The 27,138-nt window shown below is 37.9% G+C and overlaps 2 protein-coding genes across 4 annotated transcripts in view; one reads left to right on the forward strand and one right to left on the reverse strand.

The window, feature by feature from the left end:
- LOC130435279 (SH3 and multiple ankyrin repeat domains protein 2-like) overlaps positions 1-27,138 on the reverse strand; it is a 113,040-nt gene that overhangs the window by 50,622 nt on the left and 35,280 nt on the right. The gene's annotated exons all lie outside the window — the stretch shown is intronic.
- LOC130435508 (uncharacterized) lies at positions 787-16,778 on the forward strand. Of its 3 annotated transcripts, XM_056766190.1 has the most exons (11): positions 787-937; positions 1,017-1,115; positions 3,768-3,840; positions 3,972-4,051; positions 4,450-4,515; positions 5,198-5,418; positions 5,564-6,531; positions 6,661-6,730; positions 7,728-7,896; positions 8,380-8,539; positions 16,579-16,778. In XM_056766190.1, the coding sequence occupies exons 6-10, from the start codon at positions 5,199-5,201 to the stop codon at positions 8,534-8,536; spliced, it is 1,584 nt and encodes a 527-aa protein (XP_056622168.1). In that variant the 5' UTR covers positions 787-937; positions 1,017-1,115; positions 3,768-3,840; positions 3,972-4,051; positions 4,450-4,515; position 5,198; the 3' UTR covers positions 8,537-8,539; positions 16,579-16,778. The 3 variants fall into 3 exon arrangements, with proteins under 3 accessions (XP_056622168.1, XP_056622170.1, XP_056622169.1); XM_056766192.1 differs by lacking the exon at positions 16,579-16,778 and having other exon boundaries at positions 787-1,115; positions 7,728-7,769; positions 7,862-7,896; positions 8,380-8,530; XM_056766191.1 differs by lacking the exons at positions 787-937; positions 1,017-1,115 and adding an exon at positions 2,026-2,141.

Raw genomic sequence — 27,138 nt, forward strand, 5'->3', positions numbered from 1 at the left:
AGGAAAGTTGAGAACCACCCAAGTTCATGGGCTCAGGGATATCTGAGGATTGTGGTAAAGTCTCTGCGTTTCTTGGGAGCACCATAGGAACGAACAACCGGAGGCTCACTTTCCTCTCTCTTAACTGGTTATCCAACCGGACTGCAAGGTCAATGAGGGACTCCAGAGTAGTAGACGACTCCTGTGTAACCGACTCGTCCTGGAGAGTCTCTGAAACAGAGCTAGGAACAGAGTCAGTGGCTGTCGCTGGAGAGGTGGCTTGAGACAGAGGTAGCCAGTCAAAGATCTAGCGGATCGAAGTGGTGATGTCGGCCAGCAGTTGTGAGTGTTGATTGGACTCCTTGTGAGGCTCTGTGTTTCTCTCAGAAGCGGGGCTCGAACTCTGGTCTCCGATTTACGAGACTTCTTATCTCTCGCAGAGCTACAGGGGAAATGATGAGCCCAGCAAAGAGAGATGCACTCAAGAGGACTTGGGGTAATACAGTATTTTAATAAAATAGGATTCCAAAGAACAAATCCAGCAAAAGGTAAATTATCCAAACCAGGCGTGTGGAAACAGAAGGTATATCCAAAAAAAAGTAAACAAACAAAATCCAATGGATGAATTTCAAAAAGGTTGCCAATAGGCACAACACAATACTCCACAATGTCCATGGTTTTGTAGGGGGAAGCTTGCCACAAAAAACTGGAGACTACTCGTAGGGTAGGCTACTGGATGTTAAAACTGAGCACACACTGTAACGAATTGCTGTAAAAACTACAGCACTGATTTACAGCGGTGACTGTTTTTCTAACAATACAGCATATTTCTGTAAACTGCGATGCATTCTGTGGTCACGTGACGGTTTAACGCAGATCCACAGAATACTGCTGTAAATTTCAAATATTTCAACGGTCAAGACTCGAATAAGGGCAAGAGGAACGATACACAGCTGTGGTAAGTGACCCATTTAAGAATTTTTCAGTTTGGTTATGGTCTTAGTATATGAAGGTAAATACATTCGCAGTTCATATAGGTTGACCCGGATTTGGTAACGTTAAAGTTACGCATCCTCGTTCCGTGGGGCGCGAATGAGATTCGGGCTTTCAGCAGCGAGGTCGTGGCATAATTTCAGGTAATTTCAACACTTATAACATCTCTTTGGATATAAAGTTTGCCTTAGGCGTACATAGTTACTTTTTACCGTAGCACAACCACATTTTTTTGTTAGAAAATCCTTGGACTGTTACAGATATTTGAGGTTATGTTTGTAACGACTGGCAAATGTTGTGTATTTGAACGTGTAGATGAGGACATGTTTCTAAAAAATCTGTCCCTGTTTTATCTTAAGTTGCAGGCTAAGTTGTTGCTTCCTGCATCTGTTATTCAAGCACTCATTGAAGGATTCCAGGAAATACATGACATGAGCTTGTCAAATTTGCTGAGTAAACTAAAAGAAAAATTGATTCTACTTGATGTTCCAGAGAACGACATAGAAAGAGTGGTAGATGAAATTAAAACGGATGATCTTCTCCACACTTGCAACTCTCAGATATTGAAAACAGATCAGAGGAGGAAAACCATGTTTAAAAAAAGCTTCAATTACATTGAGCCAGTTCCCATTTGTTTAGGGAACAATGAAGCAGGACATGAATGTTTTGCCCAATACATTCCAATTAAGAAAACACTTTCTGGCCTTTTCAAGAGCGAGTCAGTAAGGGAGCAGCACAGGTATACCCATTCGCAAGGTCACAACAAAGATGTCCTTAAGGACATTTGGGATGGAAAAGTAATCGCAGACAATGCGTTGTTTAAGTCAGATCCCATGTCATTGGGCTTGATTCTCTATCAGGACTCATTTGAAGTAGTCAATCCATTAGGTTCAGGAAGGAAGAAGCATAAAGTGCTGTCAAATGTTGTGTATTTGTACCAAGAGCGTACAAGGGATCTTGTCAGAACAATGACACTTGAATAAATGAACTGATCATGTGTGACGGTGACCAATAAGCAAACGAGTTGACTTATTGCTGTTGTGGAATACTTTATTTTTCTCGAGTTTAATTGCGCCGTTCACTGACTGAATTTTAGTTGTCGCCTCAGCTTGGATTAGTGCAGCAGTTGAGATGAGAGTTGAGAAGGCCCTTCAAAGCAAGAATTAAAGGTAGCTAGCAATTAATGTAATTGATTGAATATCAACTATAAATCCTTATTTTAAAAGCATTAACGTTAGAGGGATTTCGTTCATTTGTTTGCTGTCGAGCAGTCGTGATAGTGTTTGAATTAGAGTGGGACTTCTTGCGGCAGTGTAAAATTGTACATACAGTGCCAACATGCTAAACGTTATTTAGTAGCCTATCTTGTTAAACAGTTCATCATATGTTGTGTAGAAATGTAACCGTTTTAAGTATATTAAAAATCCCACGAACCACTTGTGGTTTTTCACACGTATTTTACATGCGCGAGACAATTTGCATCAATTTTATTTTATTGTCTGCCACAAGATAGCATTTTTTACTGAGGTTTGTAAGTAAGATTAGTTAGTATTTAAAAGGCTAAGGCTCAAAATGATCTGTCAGTTTTGCTCAATTAATTGTGATAATGTTTTGGCTTACATAAGGCATATGAAATTGCACAGGAATTTGCCAAATGCAGCTTTTAAGTGTGGAATAGCTAACTGTAGTTTGGTGTTCAAAAGCTTTAATGCCTTTAAGTCACACTCATACAGGTATCATAATGAAAGACAACCTGTAGCTGTGGCACAACTTTGCAGTAATGATTTGACTTGCCACATTGAATGTTGCTCTGTGCATTGTAAGGATTTGTCTGATTTCTTTTCACATCTAAAAACCCATTTGAAAGAGGGCACAGCAGTAAATTGTCCTTTTAAACAGTGCAAAAAGACATTTACTGTCTTGTCAACATTCACATCTCATTTATCAAGATGTCATAAAAGAAAAACAGAGCACAGTCTAATTGAAACTATTGTTCAGGGAACAAGTGAAAGCCAAAGAACCACTCGTGACTCTATGGTCCATTCTGAGGAGATTTATGAGGCTGCTGCATCATGTGAAATGACTGAAGATGAGATTTGCCCTGAACGTGTAGATGAGGACATGTTTCTAAAAAATCTGTCCCTGTTTTATCTTAAGTTGCAGGCTAAGTTGTTGCTTCCTGCATCTGTTATTCAAGCACTCATTGAAGGATTCCAGGAAATACATGACATGAGCTTGTCAAATTTGCTGAGTAAACTAAAAGAAAAATTGATTCTACTTGATGTTCCAGAGAACGACATAGAAAGAGTGGTAGATGAAATTAAAACGGATGATCTTCTCCACACTTGCAACTCTCAGATATTGAAAACAGATCAGAGGAGGAAAACCATGTTTAAAAAAAGCTTCAATTACATTGAGCCAGTTCCCATTTGTTTAGGGAACAATGAAGCAGGACATGAATGTTTTGCCCAATACATTCCAATTAAGAAAACACTTTCTGGCCTTTTCAAGAGCGAGTCAGTAAGGGAGCAGCACAGGTATACCCATTCGCAAGGTCACAACAAAGATGTCCTTAAGGACATTTGGGATGGAAAAGTAATCGCAGACAATGCGTTGTTTAAGTCAGATCCCATGTCATTGGGCTTGATTCTCTATCAGGACTCATTTGAAGTAGTCAATCCATTAGGTTCAGGAAGGAAGAAGCATAAAGTGCTGTCAGTCTATCTTACTTTAGTAGACATTTTACCTCATAATCGATCAACCACTGACCAAATGCAGCTTGTTCTCCTTTGCAGAGAGAAAGATTTTCAGTTCTTTGGACAAAACTTGGTGATGGGTCAACTGCTAAAGGATCTCAAAGACCTCGAGGTGAGTGGCATCCAAATGCCCAATGGTGAGATTAGAAAAGCAGCCTTGTGTGCCATTGCTGGAGATAATTTAGGCTCACATGCTATCGGGGGTTTTACTGAAAATTTCAGCACCAGTCACTTCTTTTGCAGATTCTGTGAAATTGATAGAGCAAGTTTTGTGGCAGACCCGCTTGCCAAGGGACCAAACAGGACAGTGCAGTCATATAAAGGTAATGTCCAAGCAGATGATTTGCACCAGAAAAAAGGGGTCAAATTTGACTCCCTGTTTAATGAGTTATCACAGTACCATGTCTGCCAGCCTGGCTTGCCTCCATGCATTGGGCATGATCTTTTTGAAGGTGTGGTGTCCTTTGATTTGGCTCTCTGCATTAAACATCTAGTCAGAGTTGAGAAACAATTTACGTATGTGGAACTGAATCGAAGGATAAATCAGTTTAGGTACCTCGGCAATGATGCACATGATAAGCCATGTGAGGTCAATCCTGGGAGTGATAAACTTGGAGGGCATGCTGTTCAGAACTGGTGTTTTCTGAGATTGTTACCAGTGTTAATAGGAGATAAAATAAGCAACCCAGCTGATAATGATGTGTGGCAACTTGTTTTGCAGCTGCGACAAATGGTAGAGTTTATTTGTGCCCCTGCCATTTCTTCTGGACAGATCGCCTACTTGAAGGTAATGATTGAAGACTACATGCATTTTCGAAAGAAACTATTTCCTGACCATCCTCTGAGGCCAAAACACCATTATGTTATCCATTATCCTGAATTAACAGTCCAGTTTGGGCCCCTCATTCGTCTCTGGACACTTAGATTTGAAAGCAAGCACACGTATTTCAAACAGTGTTGTAGAAAGTTGCACAATTTCAAGAACATTTGCTCAACTCTTGCTGAACGGCATCAGCTACTTCAAGCGTACTTGAGTACTGGTAGCCTGTTTCCACATCATATTGTGGTTGAGAAAGGAACAGATTTTTGCCCATCTGATTACAATGATGATATTAGAGAGGCTATTTCACACCTTAATTGTCAGTCAAACACACTGATTTCACATGAGGCAAAAGTAAAAGGTACTAAATACAAGAAAAATATGTTTCTTGTACTTGATCAAAGTGATGATGGAATTGTGTTTGGCAAAATTAAAGCCATTCTAATTCAAGGAGATTATGTCAACTTCATCACAGAAAGACATAACTCTTCAGTTCTCATTGATCAGGGCCTTCATTGCCTTTCAGAGACATCTGCAAAAAGGCTGTGTTGTGTAAGCCAGGAAAACCTTTTGGACTACTATCCCTTGCCTATGTACAAGTTGTGTAGCCTGTCAGTTCTTGCTCTTCACCATTCTTTTCCTTCTCTAGAATGATGTCTTCAAATGTGGGGGAGGAGGTGCTACAAGTAATTTCAAAAGCGCTGCCTGGTCTTCTTCAAGAAAAGAAGGAACAGTTGCTGCAGAGACTTCTGAGCTGGGGTGTGGAGAGCAAGGATGATCTCAAGTATGTGGAGGGAGCCCCTGGAGTGGACCTGTCTGATTTACTCCCGCCCATCCAGATTCGCAAACTTCTAGACAGATTTAAACAAGGTTATTTTGAGATTCTGTAATGTATATGTATAAAGTATGTATTTTTGTGTTACTCTGTAAATAGTACGATTTCTTTGATTGATCAGAATATTAGCATAGTTTCACAACACTGACATGTTGATATTTTTGTGTTTTGTTTTATTAGCTGGAGAACAAAATCTAGCTGGTACTAATGTTTCTCCAGTAATACCTCCGCCATCATCCACTGCCACCTTGGACATTGGCCCACCAAGCCCTTCTTCAGCCACACCAGTTACGTGGCATGAATCATTTCAGATTCCTTGGGATCAAATGCCGAGCAAATTACGCAGTGCAGTAGCGAATGGAAAGAGACCACTCCCTTCTGATCGCCGCAAAATGATTAGAATTATTGTTGATGAGATCAGGAAATACGAAAAAAATCCAAGCAAAGCGCAGTGCCATGCTGTTGCTGCCAAAATGGTCAAACATTATCCAAAGAGCTTTTCTGATTTTGATGATGGTCAAGAAAAAAATGAAATTGGGTACTACTCCCTCTTAAAGCAAATAAAAACCCGTGTTGAACACGTTAATAGAAATAATACCTTAGCACGCAAACGGCAGATAATGGGATTAACTGACACTACTGAGAAAATGCAATGCAGGGGACAAACAGCCACATATGGGTGTACCAAATGGCAGCCTGAGCCTCCCCTTGCAAATTCTGATGATGTTCTTGAGGAAAAAAGACAAACCTTAGAGAATTTGTACCAGAGATATGGAAAAAGTGGAGCTGACAGGGGTGATGTTTGTGCTTTAATGAAACAAACATACTATTTACAAAGAAAGCACATCAATGATACACAAACATCTCCTATCAAAGACCTAAAAAGCAAATGGCCATATCTGTTTCAGCAAAAGCACATGTATGCACATTTTGAGGAGCTAACTAATATCACCATACACAAAAAGCTCAGCCTGACAATGGAGCAGTACAGCAACATCCTCGTTGACTTCTTTAAGAGCAGACCCACAAATGATGATGTCAAGAAAGTCTTGTCCAGCGAAGAAGAAGAAGAAGTTGGACCCCTCGTGATTAAACTTATCCTGGCACATTTCCGAGAGGATCCAGATGGACTTCTGCTCTTTGCAGATGTAAGTATGCTGAACACCACAATTAAAATTTTCATATTCTTGTATTAGTTTATAAGGATATGCCTTCCCCTGGGATCCTGTTTCTGAAAGCCATATCACATTGTAGAAAAATGTTTTCCCCCTTTATAGAAGTGTGCCACAGCAGCTGACATTCACACGACTCTGACAATACCCGGGAGCCCACGACTAGTTGTGCTTGGTAAGTCTGCATTGAGTGACCTCTCTTGATTGATCATAAAAGACCCAGCCCATCTTACAATAATAGCTGTAGAATGGAATTTAACACTACACAAACTTTTTGTATAATGTAACTACTTACATTTATTTTTATAAGATGGGTCAAGTTGGTTTAATGTTTTTCTGTCTGGTTTCTGTCTCTATTAACGGGATAGTTTACCCAACAATTACAATTCTGTCATGATTTACACACCCACAAGTTGTTCCAAACCTGCATACATTTCTTTGTTCTGTTGAACACAAAGCAATATATTTGGAAGAATGTTTGCTGTTTTCAGTTTTGAAGCACCATTGATGCACATTAGTATTTTGAAGAATGTAGGAAAGCAAACAGTTCTGGGACACCCTTGACTACCATTGTGAAGTAAATAATGTCCCGGGAACTGAAAGTTACTGACATTCTTCCAAGTATCTTCCTTTGTGTTCAGCAGAACAAAGTAATTCATACAGGAATAGAACAACTTGAAGGTGAGTAAATGATAACACATATTTAACTTTTGGGTGAACTATCCCTTTAAGAATGTTTCTTATGTTCCTCTTATTTCATTTTCAGGTTATGCATTTTTGTACGGGTGTTTAGTTGGCTAATTTTGCCTACATTTCAGTATGATTATGTTTTTAGTTTCATACAGAGGTTTATAGTACACTCTGTGGGAGTTATATCTATACACACTCACCAACCACTTTATTAGGTACTTGTTTCCCCAAATTCTGTTATGTTTTAATTTTTCGGTATACTATACAATGGTAATATACTTCAGTATAAAATAGTATTTAATTATAAATCTCTCTCTCTGTCTCGATATATATATAGTTTGTTTGTAATAACACTTTTTAACTTTGGTTTAAAATATTGAGTAGATTAACTTTTACGTACTATAATATAGTTTAAATGCAAAAAAACTAAGAGCGAAAAATGTTATGCTAAAAAATAACAACTGTGAAATTGATTGTTTTAGGAGACACTTTGTCTAGTGGGCAGTGGATGCTCACAATTGAAGGTGAGGTGGTGTGTGAGGGCATTCAGCCCACTTTCCTGTCCGGCCTGGCGACTCTGTTCACAGCATATTATGTGTTCAATCTTCATTACCAGGAGGAGGCAGCATGTACATTGGAGTTTATTCAGAGGTAATGGTTGAATTCTAACAACCTCAGTACCTCCATTTTAAATAAGTAATATCATAACTTGCCTTTTTATATTTGAACACATGTTATATTGTTATGTGCTATATATCTGTTGAGGAAAGACAGTAGGCGCTTTTCCATTACAAATTTACGCAAATATTTTGAGGATTTTCTAATGGTCAATAACAACTATCGCACAATGTCCATTCACCAATGTGAATGGACAATTTGGACGCAATTTCAGTTTGCCCTCCATGTTTCTCAGCTCAAGAAGCATTTTTTTTATAATTTAGATGTCTCCCTATTTAAGACTATCAGGCTAACGCATTCAGTTGGCTTTTTAATAAGTGGGACATCTGAAACTTTCTAAGAAATGGGTCCTTAAGACTATATATAAGGTTCAATTCAAAAACATGATTCCATGCCTAAAAAGCTAAAACTAAATAAAATCTGACTAACATTAATTTCTGTTTCCTTAACCCTTAGGCGCTTTGTTGGTATAAATCCTAGAGGAACAAAGACGTCCAAAGGAAAGGTGCCATCTAAAAAAACAGGGCAAATGGTACAAAAGAAGCAGCTTGAAGTGAATCCACACGTTGCTACTCTTCTTTCCAAATTGATGGATTTTCAGTGGAAGTTCTGAAATGTAAGTAGCACACACACCAATATATATTTTTGCTTTCTTATACCATCTCATTATTCTCTGTCTGTGTCTCAATCTATTTGTCATCTCTCTGTCTGTGTCTGCATCTATTTGTCATCTCTGTCTGTGTCTGAATCTATTTGTCATCTCTGTCTGTGTCTGCATCTATTTGTCATCTCTGTCTGTGTCTGCATCTATTTGTCATCTCTGTCTGTGTCTGAATCTATTTGTCATCTCTGTCTGTGTGTGAATCTATTTGTCATCTCTGTCTGTGTCTGAATCTATTTGTCATCTCTCTGTCTGTGTCTGCATCTATTTCTCATCTCTGTCTGTGTCTTCATCTATTTGTCATCTCTGTCTGTGTGTGAATCTATTTCTCATCTCTGTCTGTGTCTTCATCTATTTGTCATCTCTGTCTGTGTCTTCATCTATTTGTCATCTCTGTCTGTGTCTTCATCTATTTGTCATCTCTGTCTGTGTGTGAATCTATTTCTCATGTCTGTCTGTGTCTTCATCTATTTGTCATCTCTGTCTGTGTCTGAATCTATTTCTCATCTCTGTCTGTGTCTTCATCTATTTGTCATCTCTGTCTGTGTCTTCATCTATTTGTCATCTCTGTCTGTGTCTTCATCTATTTGTCATCTCTGTCTGTGTCTTCATCTATTTCTCATCTCTGTCTGTGTCTTCATCTATTTGTAATCTCTGTCTGTGTCTTCATCTATTTCTCATCTCTGTCTGTGTGTGAATCTATTTCTCATCTCTGTCTGTGTGTGAATCTATTTCTCATCTCTGTCTGTGTGTGAATCTATTTGTCATCTCTGTCTGTGTCTGAATCTATTTGTCATCTCTGTCTGTGTCTGAATCTATTTCTCATCTCTGTCTGTGTGTGAATCTATTTGTCATCTCTGTCTGTGTCTGCATCTATTTGTCATCTCTGTCTGTGTCTGCATCTATTTCTCATCTCTGTCTGTGTCTTCATCTATTTGTCATCTCTGTCTGTGTGTGAATCTATTTCTCATCTCTGTCTGTGTCTTCATCTATTTGTCATCTCTGTCTGTGTCTTCATCTATTTGTCATCTCTGTCTGTGTCTTCATCTATTTGTCATCTCTGTCTGTGTCTTCATCTATTTGTCATCTCTGTCTGTGTCTTCATCTATTTCTCATCTCTGTCTGTGTCTTCATCTATTTCTCATCTCTGTCTGTGTCTTCATCTATTTGTCATCTCTGTCTGTGTCTTCATCTATTTGTCATCTCTGTCTGTGTGTGAATCTATTTCTCATCTCTGTCTGTGTGTGAATCTATTTCTCATCTCTGTCTGTGTGTGAATCTATTTGTCATCTCTGTCTGTGTGTGAATCTATTTGTCATCTCTGTCTGTGTCTGAATCTATTTGTCATCTCTGTCTGTGTCTGAATCTATTTCTCATCTCTGTCTGTGTGTGAATCTATTTGTCATCTCTGTCTGTGTCTTCATCTATTTGTCATCTCTGTCTGTGTCTGCATCTATTTGTCATCTCTGTCTGTGTCTTCATCTATTTCTCATCTCTGTCTGTGTCTTCATCTATTTGTCATCTCTGTCTGTGTCTTCATCTATTTGTCATCTCTGTCTGTGTCTTCATCTATTTGTCATCTCTGTCTGTGTGTGAATCTATTTCTCATCTCTGTCTGTGTGTGAATCTATTTGTCATCTCTGTCTGTGTCTTCATCTATTTGTCATATCTGTCTGTGTGTGAATCTTTTTGTCATCTCTGTCTGTGTCTTCATCTATTTGTCATATCTGTCTGTGTGTGAATCTTTTTGTCATCTCTGTCTGTGTCTGAATCTATTTCTCATCTCTGTCTGTGTGTGAATCTATCTGTCATCTCTGTCTGTGTCTTCATCTATTTGTCATATCTGTCTGTGTGTGAATCTTTTTGTCATCTCTGTCTGTGTCTTCATCTATTTGTCATCTCTGTCTGTGTCTGAATCTATTTCTCATCTCTGTCTGTGTCTTCATCTATTTGTCATCTCTGTCTGTGTCTTCATCTATTTGTCATTTCTGTCTGTGTGTGAATCTATTTGTCATCTCTCTGTCTGTGTCTGCATCTATTTCTCATCTCTGTCTGTGTCTGAATCTATTTCTCATCTCTGTCTGTGTCTGAATCTATTTCTCATCTCTGTCTGTGTCTGAATCTATTTCTCATCTCTGTCTGTGTCTTCATCTATTTGTCATCTCTGTCTGTGTCTGAATCTATTTGTCATCTCTGTCTGTGTGTGAATCTATTTGTCATCTCTGTCTGTGTCTTCATCTATTTGTCATCTCTGTCTGTGTCTTCATCTATTTGTCATCTCTGTCTGTGTCTTCATCTATTTGTCATCTCTGTCTGTGTCTTCATCTATTTGTCATCTCTGTCTGTGTGTGAATCTATTTCTCATCTCTGTCTGTGTGTGAATCTATTTGTCATCTCTGTCTGTGTCTTCATCTATTTGTCATATCTGTCTGTGTCTGAATCTATTTGTCATCTCTGTCTGTGTCTTCATCTATTTGTCATCTCTGTCTGTGTCTGAATCTATTTGTCATCTCTGTCTGTGTGTGAATCTATTTGTCATCTCTGTCTGTGTCTTCATCTATTTGTCATCTCTGTCTGTGTCTTCATCTATTTGTCATCTCTGTCTGTGTCTTCATCTATTTGTCATCTCTGTCTGTGTCTTCATCTATTTGTCATCTCTGTCTGTGTGTGAATCTATTTCTCATCTCTGTCTGTGTGTGAATCTATTTGTCATCTCTGTCTGTGTCTTCATCTATTTGTCATATCTGTCTGTGTGTGAATCTTTTTGTCATCTCTGTCTGTGTCTTCATCTATTTGTCATCTCTGTCTGTGTCTGAATCTATTTCTCATCTCTGTCTGTGTCTGAATCTATTTGTCATCTCTGTCTGTGTGTGAATCTATTTGTCATTTCTGTCTGTGTGTGAATCTATTTGTCATCTCTGTCTGTGTCTGCATCTATTTCTCATCTCTGTCTGTGTCTGAATCTATTTCTCATCTCTGTCTGTGTCTGAATCTATTTCTCATCTCTGTCTGTGTCTTCATCTATTTGTCATCTCTGTCTGTGTCTGAATCTTTTTGTCATCTCTGTCTGTGTGTGAATCTATTTGTCATCTCTGTCTGTGTCTGCATCTATTTCTCATCTCTGTCTGTGTCTGAATCTATTTCTCATCTCTGTCTGTGTCTTCATCTATTTGTCATCTCTGTCTGTGTCTTCATCTATTTGTCATCTCTGTCTGTGTCTTCATCTATTTGTCATCTCTGTCTGTGTCTTCATCTATTTGTCATCTCTGTCTGTGTGTGAATCTATTTCTCATCTCTGTCTGTGTGTGAATCTATTTGTCATCTCTGTCTGTGTCTTCATCTATTTGTCATATCTGTCTGTGTGTGAATCTTTTTGTCATCTCTGTCTGTGTCTTCATCTATTTGTCATATCTGTCTGTGTGTGAATCTTTTTGTCATCTCTGTCTGTGTCTGAATCTATTTCTCATCTCTGTCTGTGTGTGAATCTATTTGTCATCTCTGTCTGTGTCTTCATCTATTTGTCATCTCTGTCTGTGTCTGCATCTATTTGTCATCTCTGTCTGTGTCTTCATCTATTTCTCATCTCTGTCTGTGTCTTCATCTATTTGTCATCTCTGTCTGTGTCTTCATCTATTTGTCATCTCTGTCTGTGTCTTCATCTATTTGTCATCTCTGTCTGTGTGTGAATCTATTTCTCATCTCTGTCTGTGTGTGAATCTATTTGTCATCTCTGTCTGTGTCTTCATCTATTTGTCATATCTGTCTGTGTGTGAATCTTTTTGTCATCTCTGTCTGTGTCTTCATCTATTTGTCATATCTGTCTGTGTGTGAATCTTTTTGTCATCTCTGTCTGTGTCTGAATCTATTTCTCATCTCTGTCTGTGTGTGAATCTATCTGTCATCTCTGTCTGTGTCTTCATCTATTTGTCATATCTGTCTGTGTGTGAATCTTTTTGTCATCTCTGTCTGTGTCTTCATCTATTTGTCATCTCTGTCTGTGTCTGAATCTATTTCTCATCTCTGTCTGTGTCTTCATCTATTTGTCATCTCTGTCTGTGTCTTCATCTATTTGTCATTTCTGTCTGTGTGTGAATCTATTTGTCATCTCTCTGTCTGTGTCTGCATCTATTTCTCATCTCTGTCTGTGTCTGAATCTATTTCTCATCTCTGTCTGTGTCTGAATCTATTTCTCATCTCTGTCTGTGTCTGAATCTATTTCTCATCTCTGTCTGTGTCTTCATCTATTTGTCATCTCTGTCTGTGTCTGAATCTATTTGTCATCTCTGTCTGTGTGTGAATCTATTTGTCATCTCTGTCTGTGTCTTCATCTATTTGTCATCTCTGTCTGTGTCTTCATCTATTTGTCATCTCTGTCTGTGTCTTCATCTATTTGTCATCTCTGTCTGTGTCTTCATCTATTTGTCATCTCTGTCTGTGTGTGAATCTATTTCTCATCTCTGTCTGTGTGTGAATCTATTTGTCATCTCTGTCTGTGTCTTCATCTATTTGTCATATCTGTCTGTGTCTGAATCTATTTGTCATCTCTGTCTGTGTCTTCATCTATTTGTCATCTCTGTCTGTGTCTGAATCTATTTGTCATCTCTGTCTGTGTGTGAATCTATTTGTCATCTCTGTCTGTGTCTTCATCTATTTGTCATCTCTGTCTGTGTCTTCATCTATTTGTCATCTCTGTCTGTGTCTTCATCTATTTGTCATCTCTGTCTGTGTCTTCATCTATTTGTCATCTCTGTCTGTGTGTGAATCTATTTCTCATCTCTGTCTGTGTGTGAATCTATTTGTCATCTCTGTCTGTGTCTTCATCTATTTGTCATATCTGTCTGTGTGTGAATCTTTTTGTCATCTCTGTCTGTGTCTTCATCTATTTGTCATCTCTGTCTGTGTCTGAATCTATTTCTCATCTCTGTCTGTGTCTGAATCTATTTGTCATCTCTGTCTGTGTGTGAATCTATTTGTCATTTCTGTCTGTGTGTGAATCTATTTGTCATCTCTCTGTCTGTGTCTGCATCTATTTCTCATCTCTGTCTGTGTCTGAATCTATTTCTCATCTCTGTCTGTGTCTGAATCTATTTCTCATCTCTGTCTGTGTCTTCATCTATTTGTCATCTCTGTCTGTGTCTGAATCTTTTTGTCATCTCTGTCTGTGTGTGAATCTATTTGTCATCTCTGTCTGTGTCTTCATCTATTTGTCATCTCTGTCTGTGTCTTCATCTATTTGTCATCTCTGTCTGTGTCTTCATCTATTTGTCATCTCTGTCTGTGTCTTCATCTATTTGTCATCTCTGTCTGTGTGTGAATCTATTTCTCATCTCTGTCTGTGTGTGAATCTATTTGTCATCTCTGTCTGTGTCTTCATCTATTTGTCATATCTGTCTGTGTGTGAATCTTTTTGTCATCTCTGTCTGTGTCTTCATCTATTTGTCATATCTGTCTGTGTGTGAATCTTTTTGTCATCTCTGTCTGTGTCTGAATCTATTTCTCATCTCTGTCTGTGTGTGAATCTATCTGTCATCTCTGTCTGTGTCTTCATCTATTTGTCATATCTGTCTGTGTGTGAATCTTTTTGTCATCTCTGTCTGTGTCTTCATCTATTTGTCATCTCTGTCTGTGTCTGAATCTATTTCTCATCTCTGTCTGTGTCTTCATCTATTTGTCATCTCTGTCTGTGTCTTCATCTATTTGTCATTTCTGTCTGTGTGTGAATCTATTTGTCATCTCTCTGTCTGTGTCTGCATCTATTTCTCATCTCTGTCTGTGTCTGAATCTATTTCTCATCTCTGTCTGTGTCTGAATCTATTTCTCATCTCTGTCTGTGTCTGAATCTATTTCTCATCTCTGTCTGTGTCTTCATCTATTTGTCATCTCTGTCTGTGTCTGAATCTATTTGTCATCTCTGTCTGTGTGTGAATCTATTTGTCATCTCTGTCTGTGTCTTCATCTATTTGTCATCTCTGTCTGTGTCTTCATCTATTTGTCATCTCTGTCTGTGTCTTCATCTATTTGTCATCTCTGTCTGTGTCTTCATCTATTGTCATCTCTGTCTGTGTGTGAATCTATTTCTCATCTCTGTCTGTGTGTGAATCTATTTGTCATCTCTGTCTGTGTCTTCATCTATTTGTCATATCTGTCTGTGTCTGAATCTATTTGTCATCTCTGTCTGTGTCTTCATCTATTTGTCATCTCTGTCTGTGTCTGAATCTATTTGTCATCTCTGTCTGTGTGTGAATCTATTTCTCATCTCTGTCTGTGTCTGCATCTATTTGTCATCTCTGTCTGTGTCTTCATCTATTTGTCATCTCTGTCTGTGTCTGCATCTATTTGTCATCTCTGTCTGTGTCTTCATCTATTTGTCATCTCTGTCTGTGTCTGAATCTATTTCTCATCTCTGTCTGTGTGTGAATCTATTTGTCATCTCTGTCTGTGTCTTCATCTATTTGTCATATCTGTCTGTGTGTGAATCTTTTTGTCATCTCTGTCTGTGTCTGCATCTATTTGTCATCTCTGTCTGTGTCTTAATCTATTTCTCATCTCTGTCTGTGTCTGAATCTATTTGTCATCTCTGTCTGTGTGTGAATCTATTTGTCATTTCTGTCTGTGTGTGAATCTATTTGTCATCTCTCTGTCTGTGTCTGAATCTATTTGTCATCTCTGTCTGTGTCTGAATCTATTTGTCATCTCTGTCTGTGTCTTCATCTATTTGTCATCTCTGTCTGTGTCTGAATCTTTTGTCATCTCTGTCTGTGTGCTGAATCTATTTGTCATCTCTGTCTGTGTCTTCATCTATTTGTCATATCTGTCTGTGTGTGAATCTTTTTGTCATCTCTGTCTGTGTCTTCATCTATTTGTCATATCTGTCTGTGTGTGAATCTTTTTGTAATCTAGCTGTGTCTGAATCTATTTCTCATCTCTGTTGTGGTGAATCTATTTGTAATCTCTGTCTGTGTCTTCATCTATTTGTCATATCTGTCTGTGTGTGAATCTTTTTGTCATCTCTGTCTGTGTCTTCAATCTATTTGTCATCTCTGTCTGTGTCTGAATCTATTTGTCATCTCTGTCTGTGTCTGATCTATTTGTCATCTCTGTCTGTGTCTATCTATTTTTGTCATCTCTGTCTGTGTCTGAATCTATTTGTCATCTCTGTCTGTGTCTGAATCTATTTGTCATCTCTGTCTGTGTCTTCATCTATTTGTCTTATCTGTCTGTGTCTGAATCTATTTGTCATCTCTGTCTGTGTGTGAATCTATTTGTCATCTCTGTCTGTGTCTTCATCTATTTGTCATCTCTGTCTGTGTGTGAATCTTTTTGTCATCGTGTCTGTGAGTGAATCTTTTCTCATCTCTGATCTGTGTGTGAATCTATTTCTCATCTCTGTCTCTGTCTGTGTCTGATCTATTTCTCATCTCTGTCTGTGTCTGAATCTATTTCTCATCTCTGTCTGTGTCTTCATCTATTTGTCATCTCTGTCTGTGTCTTCATCTATTTGTCATCTCTGTCTGTGTCTGAATCTATTTGTCATCTCTGTCTGTGTGTGAATCTATTTGTCATTTCTGTCTGTGTGTGAATCTATTTGTCATCTCTCTGTCTGTGTCTGCATCTATTTCTCATCTCTGTCTGTGTCTGAATCTATTTCTCATCTCTGTCTGTGTCTTCATCTATTTGTCATCTCTGTCTGTGTCTGAATCTATTTGTCATCTCTGTCTGTGTGTGAATCTATTTGTCATCTCTGTCTGTGTCTTCATCTATTTGTCATCTCTGTCTGTGTCTTCATCTATTTGTCATCTCTGTCTGTGTCGGCATCTATTTGTCATCTCTGTCTGTGTCGGAATCTATTTGTCATCTCTGTCTGTGTCTTCATTTATTTGTCATCTCTCTGTCTGTTTCTGAATCTTTGTCATCTCTGTCTGTGTGTGAATCTATTTGACATCTTTGTCTGTGTTTTTAACAATATTGTTTTTCTCTTTTTTTTATATTTCAAGTAACTCTTTGCATCCTGTGATGGAACAGCACCTAAGGCTGATTTGTTCTGCTAACCTCCCCGATGTTCGTTGGACTCACTTGGGGCCTTGTGGAGAGTTGATGAGTTCCCCAGCATGTTTGTGATTTAATAAACTTGTTTTATTGTGATCATATTGATCAACATATTTTTAAATTATGCAGTTTGCATATTTGTTCTTTATGTGAGGGGTCATGATTGCATTATTAATGATTTTTTTAATTAATTTAAATTCTAAAAGATGATACAGCATACATTTTCGAAAAATGTCAAAAATATATATGAAATAAATTTTTACCTGTTTCAAAATTTTAAGTGTCAAATTGTTAATTTTGTTTTGTTAAATTATGTGAATTAATTTCTGCATTTCACAACACTTTATACTTTAAAATTAGTTTAATGCTTATGCAGTTAACAGTTTACAAAATAAAATACAGTTGCTTGACATTAATATTCAGCAATCAAGAAAATATATACTACATTTTAAATGCTTCCTCAAAATATAACATATTTATCCAGTAGTTTACTGTAAAAAAATAAAGCAATATAAAAAATAGTTATTTCCTGTAATTTGAGATTACAGGAAGATTCTGTAAAACAAATTACAGAATTGCTACTGTAAAAATTACAGTAACTGGCTGGCAACCCTGCTGCCAGTAGTTTACTGTAAAATTTACAGGATTTTTTTTACAGTGCAGGACAGAGAACAAAGGGCAACTTAAATACCCTGGGGAAATAATGAGGCACATGTAAAGACAATGATGCTAATGTGAACAACAGGTGAAACAGTGACCTAGTGGCAAAAAAAAACAAATCCTAGATCCTGACATGTTAAGTTTTGTATCTCTTTTGATTCTAATAAAGCCGGTAGCAGTCCAGCCAATCTCGTACCCTTCCTTCCTATCTATCTAACTCGTTACAGAGATTTTACTATTTTTTTCTATCAGAGATTGGCAGATTAGGTCTAAAATAACTGAATCTGATAACATCATGGTTAAAAACTAAGAATTTGAGTAATTAAAGTGACATTTAAGCTCATCCACGCATCTCTATTCCACAGGCAAGAAACTAAATTTTCCCATGTTTTACTAACCCTCAATGACACATGTGTAATTTTTCTGGAAAAACAGGCCTCATGTTCACGCACAGCTGAGGGATAAGAGACACATTTATAAAAAAATGATACTGCTTTATTTTTTAAATGTAAAATAAATGTTCTTCAGCATGGATCAGCAAACTTAAAAGAAATGGGTTGGTTCAATATAGCTGCTACTTTAACAAAATTACTAAATTTTAAATGGGTCACTGAATTTTACTGGACAGATTACATGCATAAATGCATTAACCTTGTAGCTGTTAGTCATCCAGTTTATGGACAAGTGTCTGACTGCAATAAGGATTATAAAGCATTAACTATGACTTTTGCCTCAGGAAACTACTAATTTGTTGCTTATTAATAGTTAGTGATAGTTAGGTATGATTAGGGAAGTAGAATATGGTCATGTTGAATATGTGCTTTATAAGTACTAATAAACAGCCAATATCATAATAATATGCATTTAATAAGCAACTAGTTAATAGTGAGAATTGGTCCCGATAATAAAGTTTTACCCAAAGTTGTAGTTTATTATTTTTAAGCATTTTAAATGGATTTTAAAACATTATTGCCGTTTCATTCTGATTAGATAAAAAGCATTCATTTGAGTAAATATGTAAAATGCCATTATAGGAGAATTTAAGTCACATGGAACACCATGACATAATCTTTAAGGATTGGCAGGATTCCTTTGTAAACTCTAAGGTGCAGCTCAGTTGTGGTTGCTTCTTGCCTCACCTTCTGAACCACTCGATTCTTGCTGTCTTCTAACAGCTATGTCATTCCTGACAAAAACTAGGGCACCATAACAAACATCTGTAAAAAAGCTTAATTCTTTACTACTATGTATATCACAGTGCAGGTTGGATCTCAATCAGAGAACCAACAAGAAAAGACTGTGGAGGGTTCTCTTTTTAGCTTAGGTCCACATTGAAAGGAACAAATGTGTGTCTTTTCCTTTTCGCTTGCAGTGTAATAAGCAAAGAGCTCCTGCAGTGGGTCCCAGTAGAGGGCCTTGTCTTCCCTGTCCATGTAGCCATAGTAAAGTTACCTTCAGGAAGGAAGCAGCCTCAGGGCAACATCATTAGCAGATAACCAGGAATGCCCATAAACTTGCACATCTCTGTCATGTGTGTCAACTGAAAAAAACAAAGACAATGAAATTGTTAAGATCACTTATGTGATATGGCTCTTATGATACTTCATGACATTGTTATGGTGTATTGCCGGTTATACTGTAAGGGTAAATTTGCATTAAGTAGCAGGCTAAAAGTTGTATTTTATAAAGAAGTATTACTAACCTGGTCTGAGGCCCATTGATGATCTGCATGCAGGTCGCTGAACAGCCTTTCAAGATGGTTGTTAAAAGGAGCCGCAAAAACCTTGGCAGCATTGTGGATATGATGGGAAATATCTCCATCAACCTTAAGAAGGGTTGGGCAGTAGTTTTGCGGCACTCTTGTTTCTAACCCATCTTATTACATATCACCACAGGAGCATGCTGACAAGGTTGGATACTTCTGTGTATTGTTAAGGATCCTCTCTGAAAGTGTACAGCCTAATGTACCATTATATGTATGCTGCTGGTGTGGGCGACAGCCTCAATCTACTCAGCGCTACTTTGTCTGAAGCCAAAGCTTAGGCCAGTTTCACCATTACTGAAGCGAATGTAAAGGAAGTGAATGTTCACCAAAGGTAGCAACAACTATTGCCTAGACAAAAAGAAAAGTTGAGAGTTTTTTCTTATAACTTTTTATCACTACAAATGCCTTTTATTACAACCCTGTGAATATATTATTCATGAACATATTTGGTTATTGTAAAGCTTGTGTTGTAAAGCCTGTTGTATTTTTAATAGTAGTCTTAAGCATTTTAATTAAGTGAGAAAGAAAACTAAAAGACTATTCAATCTATACACACCTCTGCATTGGCAACTCTCTGAAACATAGGTACAGGCATTCTACCCCGTTCTCTCATTGCTTCAGGTCCCTTAGGAGCAACAACACTTGGTTTGGGACTAGTAGGACACAAACAGTGTACTGTGTGCTAGGAGGGCCGGATAGTCCTTTTTGCTATAATTTATTTATTTCGAAACAGAGGCTGCATTTTGCATACCCCGCTGTTGTTTTAACAGTACTGTGACAGTGGGAAACTGTGCTGGACATCCTTCACCTCTGTCTTGGCCTTGAACTTTAGCCAGGACTAGCTCCATCTTCACCTCAGCCCTGACTCGAGCTGTGCTACATAAATAGTGTCTTCCTCTGTAAGCTCTCTCATGCTGTAAAGGAATTGTCCAGATTTCAGCTGACTTCAAGGCTTCCTTTTCTATCACCACAAAAGTTTGATAAGACTAACACTTAACTGCATTATGTCAACTTTCTGTTTAAAGCAAATACTCTTGTGTGAGATGGTGGTCTAGTGGGTTAAACCACTGAACTGGTAAATCAAAAGGTTGCTGGTTCGATCCCAGCAGCCACCACCAGTGTGTCCTTGAGCAAGACACTTTATTTACTCCATGTTGCTCCAGGGGGATTGTCCCTGTAATAAGTGCACTGTAAGTCGCTTTGGATAAAAGCGTCTGCCAAATGACTAAATTAATTTTAATTTTAATTTTAATTAAATTAAATTAAATTAAATTAAATTAAATTAAATTAAATTAAATTAAATTAAATTAAATTAAATTAAAGTAAAGTAAAGTAAAGTAAAGTAAAGTAAAGTAAATTAAATTAAATTAAATTAAATTAAATTAAATTAAATTCTTGTGCACCTACTGATCAGATACTACTATAGAGTACCGGCAGCTCCCTTATTGGCAGGAGCACTTTCTCAGTTATTTCTCCTGCGAAACTCCTGGAAAGCAGTTGTGAATGGCCTCGAGAAAACAACGCCCCCCCCAACCAAACAGGACACAATCGCGAGTCTCTCGGAGTTTGGTACACAGATGTTGACAGGTGTGATCTCATAATATCACCACGATGAAACTTACACAAACATTTTAAGCATCAGTTTTTTTGCACTTTGAAACATAAAACTGAATAAAAAATACTTTGCTACTTTAAAATTATGTTAATATGTTAATATGTAAGAAGTTCACCATTGGCAACGATCACACATTAAACGGCACGTTATTCTTCATTTTCTTTGTATATTTTAGAAATGACAGAGAATAGAATCAGAGAAAGCCTTAAATTCATTTAAGGTATTCTGACTGATACTGAACTTGCATTTTAACAGCTTTTAGCTATCTTCAACAACAAACTTACCTCAGAGTTGATATTGTTCCATGGATAAGACGATGTTGTTACTTTAATTTTGGTTGGCCCAAAGAGGTACAAAATTAGATGATACTGTTATCTTGATTCTGGTTGGCTCACGGACCAAAAAAGACGACACTATCATCTGTCATCTTGATTCTGACTGGCCAAACGAATTACATTGACACTTGTAGGAAGTTTGAAACGTGAGAGTTTCTTTTCCCCCGGGGTAACTAATGTGAGACAGATCTTGTAAGATATACATTCTAATGTTTGTGTTTGTATTTTATTTTGTAATGTGTTGGTTCATTATTTTGTATTCCATTAAAGGTAGAGTTTGTAAGCATTTTGCAGTAAAATATCCAAAAACCACTAGGCAAATGTTATATATATATTTCAGCTGATTACTTACAACATCTCAAATGTTTCCAACTGCTTTTAAATCCTGAGAAAATCGCCATTCTAAACAGTGGGCCGAGTCCGTTTGTTCCCTGTCAATGGCTTCATATCTGCGTTACCCTTTGTTACCGCCTTTACTGACGTATCAACCGCATGACACTGTCGTAGACAGATGCGGAAGTAGTTTGTACAGTCGGTCCGTCTAGCATTATTGCAAATGATGTGGGTACATTCAAAATAACTTTAACTATGATTGATTTGAACACTTAAAGGATTCATCATACAAAGACTTTCAACAAGTCGGTATGATTTATTAGGGTCTTCATGAAATGTCTGGAACATATTTTGCTTAAAAACACTCAATGGCTGTGTAAACAAAACCCTTCTTGACTCGTCAAAAACAGCTCTGCGCAACTATCCGTTTTAGTGCATGTCTCTTTAAATGATAATGAGTTACAGTGCAACGTATCCCTACCCCCTTTCATCCGGCTTGTCAACACAACACATGCATAGTACTGCCACTGCCATGGTTCAGAACTCCACAACTCTGCCCAGGTGATCTTACGCTGCTCTGTGTTCTCCCACCTAGTCTAGGCGCCTTGCTGTCTCATACCGATCATCTTGGTCAGGCAATCTTCCTCCACCTCTAACCGCACCTCGTTCTGCACCAACTGGAGCTTCTCCTTCCATCTTGCTTTGTCATAACGTGACTTAGAAAAACTAAATAGGCCTACACTTCCCTCCGCCACGTTGCCAACCAAGACATGCCTCAGCCGTGCCTCCGCACTTTCTGTACCTGCCACTTCCTTCCCATCTTAACGCAGATTCCAGCTGAGGAGACTTTGGCATCAGAGGAATCTCGGTGGATCAAGATCTCCCGGGCACGTGTGACCTTAAACTCCTCGGACAAGCTGCTGATGGGAAGCTGCAGCTTGGTGGAATGACCATAGAGGGTGATGCTTCTTAGGGACCGTGGGAGCCCTAACCACCTCCTCAGGAACTGATGCATGGTTCTCTACAGTGCTTCTACCGTTGTCATGGGTATCTCTTATATGACAAGGGAACAAAGAAGCCTAGGCAGGATTCCATGCTGGTACATCCACATTTTATACTTTCCTGGAAGCCCTGACTTGTCGACTGCAGTGAGCCAGTTCGTCACGTTGTTAAGGCTGTCACAATTATGAAATAATCGTCTCATGGCCATTATTTGAGGTCATGGCAATTATTTCAGAAAACCGCATTGTGAACCTTTAGAAAACACAGATGCTGTAAAGTATCTGCTGTATTTTACATCCACCCTACACCATACTGCGCTCACTGTTACATTAAAAATTAAATTTCTCCATCCTTTGAGTTGTGATACCTTTGTATTTTTTTTTTATCCTTTTTGTTTCAAGATTGGCCGCGTCTACACAGCAAGAAGTGCTCAAGACAGTCTTCTCTATTAAGGTCACTCAGTCTATAGTAAATAATATTTGTTTTTTTCCCCACATTTTTTAATAGTTACATTGTCAAAGCCTTAAAACAGACAATTAATCGCCATAATCACAATTATTTACCTGTTAGATGTTGCCTTGAGCCAGAAAAAGTCAACATGCTTGTTTTTCTTTCCCGTAATCTGTAGTTCAATCAATAATTTAATAAAAGATAATGCAATTTGCATAATTTTGATGATTTCATGAACAAACAAAAAAATTATGAGAATTAAAATCTCAAAGTCATAAAACAGACTATTAATCGTCAAAGCTCCAAAACAGACAATTAACCATTTAATTTAATAATTTTTAATTTAAACGGCAAATTTAATAATTGTGACAGCCTTACGTGACGTCGTTCCTCGCTTGTTGGAGAGAGGTTGTATCCTTCTGGGAGCTGTAGAAGATCTTCCCCAAGCTTTTGACCGGTCTTTCTGGTACTGATGGAATTTGTGAACCCTCCAGGGTAAAGCGGAACAGGTCGTTCACTTTGCCTTTCTTTAGGACCAGGGACCTGGATTTGGCTGGCTTAAAACTCATCCTTGTCCATAGGATAAGACGTTAGAGCCCCTGAAAAAGCCATCTGCACCCCGGAACTGAAGCTGCTGTCATGGTTAGGTCTTCCATAAAGTCTCTTATGGGTGGCTGCAGAGTACCAGATCTAGACATGGGTCCTTCACATTCCACCTCTGCTGATTTGACGATCATGTTCATGGCTAGAGCGAAGAGTGGTACCGAGATTGTGCAGCCAGTATTGATGCCCTTCTCTAGTCATTACAAGGCAGATGATACAGTTCCTGATGAAACTCTAAATCTGGAACTGATGTAGTAGTCCAACTGCTCGATGGTGCTTGCATTCTCTTCACCGACCAATCACAACAGCCTGAGAAGCGGAAGCTCACTGATGTGGTATGGGTGGGACATCTTCACACTCTAAGCGGGGAAGTAATCACGGCAGACCTGGTCAGCTTTACCAATCAGAATGTTTCGGAAGGCGGGACTTTGTATAGAAATCCAGTTATTATGTTAGAAGAGAGACAGCGGAGAACAATAGACTTGAAATATGTGAAATAATTTTTTGGGGGGAAATTAGAAACATGAAAATCCATTGTTAAACACCCAAAAAACACAATCAAAGTCTCAAAAACAGAAAAAGAATGGCTCCTTTAAGTTCTCTCCTTTGTTCAGTTTTTGGTCTGGTAATGTATGTGTATATGGTATTGTTCTTTTTTCTGTGTCTCCTTGGATTATATAAAACTATTTTCGATTATCTGCCTTTCTTGAGGGCTCCCTGGACGAACCGTTAAAATCTGTGGTTTAATGTTGTATTTGTAGTAAAACAGAATTGTATTTTTGTTAAGGACTGAATCACGTAATGAATCATGCAATACACAAAGCATAAGATGGTATGGTAAATATATAAAGTTGAATTACTGACAATCCTAAAACATTTGAATACTAATTTTACACATTGATTTTTGATATATTAGTGAAATAGAGGATAACAAACAAATTCCTTACCCTATCTTGTGGTTCTTGAAGTGTCTTATAAACTTGAAGTTGTGGTGGTTGTGTCTGATATTTAAGTGTTACATTCAGTGCATCTTGCTTTTTTTATTTAGCAAAATTTGGCACGTTTGTGCAGCATTAAAGGCGCATACACTGATAAAGGGTTCTGGCACGTCCATCTGCTTTTGTGCTTACATATTAATTCAATTATTGTTTATTAATAAACTATTGAGAACAAGAGAAAAACATTCAAGTCAATGTTGAGTCTTCCTCTTAAAGTCAAGTCGAGTCTCAAGGCAAGTGATTGTCAGGTCAATGTCAAATAATTTTCTTACTTTAATCTAGCAAATCCTGAAATCTGTGCCTCGAGTCAGACATTGGTCAAGTTAAATGACTAGAGTCCCCTACTTCTGTATTTAAACAAAATGTAAAAAACACTTACCAGAAATGACACGGGTCGAAGCAGCTTACGTTTTACTCTCACAGGTCATGGATGCAAGTGTCTTCAGGACGTTTCAGTGTGGAGTTCACAACCCGTTGCTGTGGTGGCTTGGCCACTGGGAGCCTGGTGATATTAGATTTACTTCTGCAAGTTCCATTAACTTTGCTTTTATTAGGATGGTCTTCTCTGTTTGTACTCTTTACTCAAATTTTCGTCATCTGTGTTTTCCTTTTCATGGAAAGCTGCTTTGAAACAACGCAACATTGTAAAAAGCGCAATATAAAATTGACTTGACTTGGATGGGCAGTACTTGGACTCAGATTCTTCACAGTGTACATGTCAATTCTCTTCAAGATGAGAATAGTTCAGATCAAACAGATTCCTCCAGTTCAGTTCTTCCCTGAATCCATCTTGTAAATGTACATTTGAGGCTTTATATGATCCAGAGTCTTGTTGAGTGTAAATGATGTCTCTGTGTGGAGGAAAGCTAATTTTGGTCTGGTGTTGTCACAAGTCCCGGTGCTTCGGTACCAAGTTGGTACAAAAAACCGTCACGGTACCAGATTTTCTTAGGCACCGGAGGTACCGAGGACCCGGTCAACACAGTTCTTGACGGTTTTATCCGAAAGAAGTGCAGTTGCGTCCTCTTCATAAAGTACGGTGACAGGCAGGGCTGTTGCGGTGGCTCTAAAGCTCAAATTTCTTTGATAAGAATGGAGAAAAGAGCCACGCATGGAAATATTTTGGATTTGAGGCTGATGAGAAGGGTAACATCACAGATCATCAAAAACCAATCTTTAAGCATGTCATCAAAGTTTTCTCTCAAAAGGAGGAAACACATCTAACTTAAAGGGGTGCTGCAAAAGATTTTCATGCATTCTGACCTCTTTACAATGTTAAACGTGCTGTCTTCTCATGCTTAACATGGTCAACTTGTCAAAAAACGAGTTAGGCGTATGACGTAGTATTTCTGTGCTCAATACACTCCCCCAGCGATCGTATAGGTTTCTGAACGTTTTTTTCCAACATATAAAACTGTTTTGTAACAATTTTTCTTAGTCCCTTATTGAACAATTCTCCCGGAAAAGCACGCGGCACGCCCACAGGAGAGCAGGAGAAGGATCATGCACGGACGTCACTTTCACTTGTAACAGGAGAGAGAGAGAGCATATGTGTTTGTTTGTTCACTGCATTTGGGTGACAAAAGTTATATATCTTTGGATATAACGCTGGATTTGGAGATGGTTTGAAACTGATATATGAAGCCGTCATTTTAGATTTAAAAATTATGTTATGAATATTATTGTTTGTTTGTTTGTTTGTTTATTTGTTTATTTCAGGCAATGACACAAAAAAGTACAAAGTAGACAAATATAGTTAAGTTATATAGTGCAAAAAAACTGAATATACAGTATTTAAATATGACAATCGAATTCTGCCTGAAAGGGAGTTGGAAGAAGACAATTTATTAAATCCCACCCCAGGTCACCATTTGGTGATTATTCATTGAGCTTCATTGTTACTTTACTCACAGATTGTTTACAAATGTTATATCATGGTGGAGTTGCCACAAATAACAAGTATTTATTTTAACAACAGTTTATTCCAACAAGTAGAAGAATAGACAATATACCAGCGATAGTAATGGACAATATACAAACGATGGTAATGGACAATATACCAGCGATAGTAAGAAACATTGAGCACATGTTAACACTATGAGACAGCGTACAACAGCAATATAAATTAAAGACCCTCATCTCTGTATTTTGACCATACCCGATGTTTATATAACAGTTTAAATTGATAAATAGTTTGGCATTGCTTTTGTTGCAAGTCCAGTTTGTTCCATAGTTTCACTCCACATACAGACACACAATAATGTTTACGAGTGGTTTTGGCTCTTGGTAATGAAAAATATCCAAAATATCCATTATACTACATTTAATTTGAATGTCGGATTGAAATACACATTGGCGTTTGCTCAGTTAAACATCGTTAGCATTAGCGCGGCTAACATTAACATTAATACAGTGAAGTCTATTTATGTACCCTTTAATGCTCATGTAACATTTATAAGGGTAAAAATACCGCAGGATGACATAAATAGGATTTATTACTTTTATACACCAGAGCATTTTAGATGACTCGTGTATACAAATCCAAAGTATGTGTATTATAAAATGTACAAATGTATGGTTAGCATTAGCAATACGTCTTGAATATCAGTCTGTCAGAAACGCAGTTATGCTTATTCTTGGCTGGGCAACTCAAGCAGGTGATTTCATGAAAAACAGACTTTTCCACGTTTAAATGCTTAAATGGGGTCTCTAGTGCATCTACCAACTCAGAAAACGTGAAAAAGACA

This window comes from Triplophysa dalaica, chromosome 14, assembly GCF_015846415.1.
Source record: "Triplophysa dalaica isolate WHDGS20190420 chromosome 14, ASM1584641v1, whole genome shotgun sequence".
Taxonomy (NCBI): Eukaryota; Metazoa; Chordata; class Actinopteri; order Cypriniformes; family Nemacheilidae; genus Triplophysa; species Triplophysa dalaica.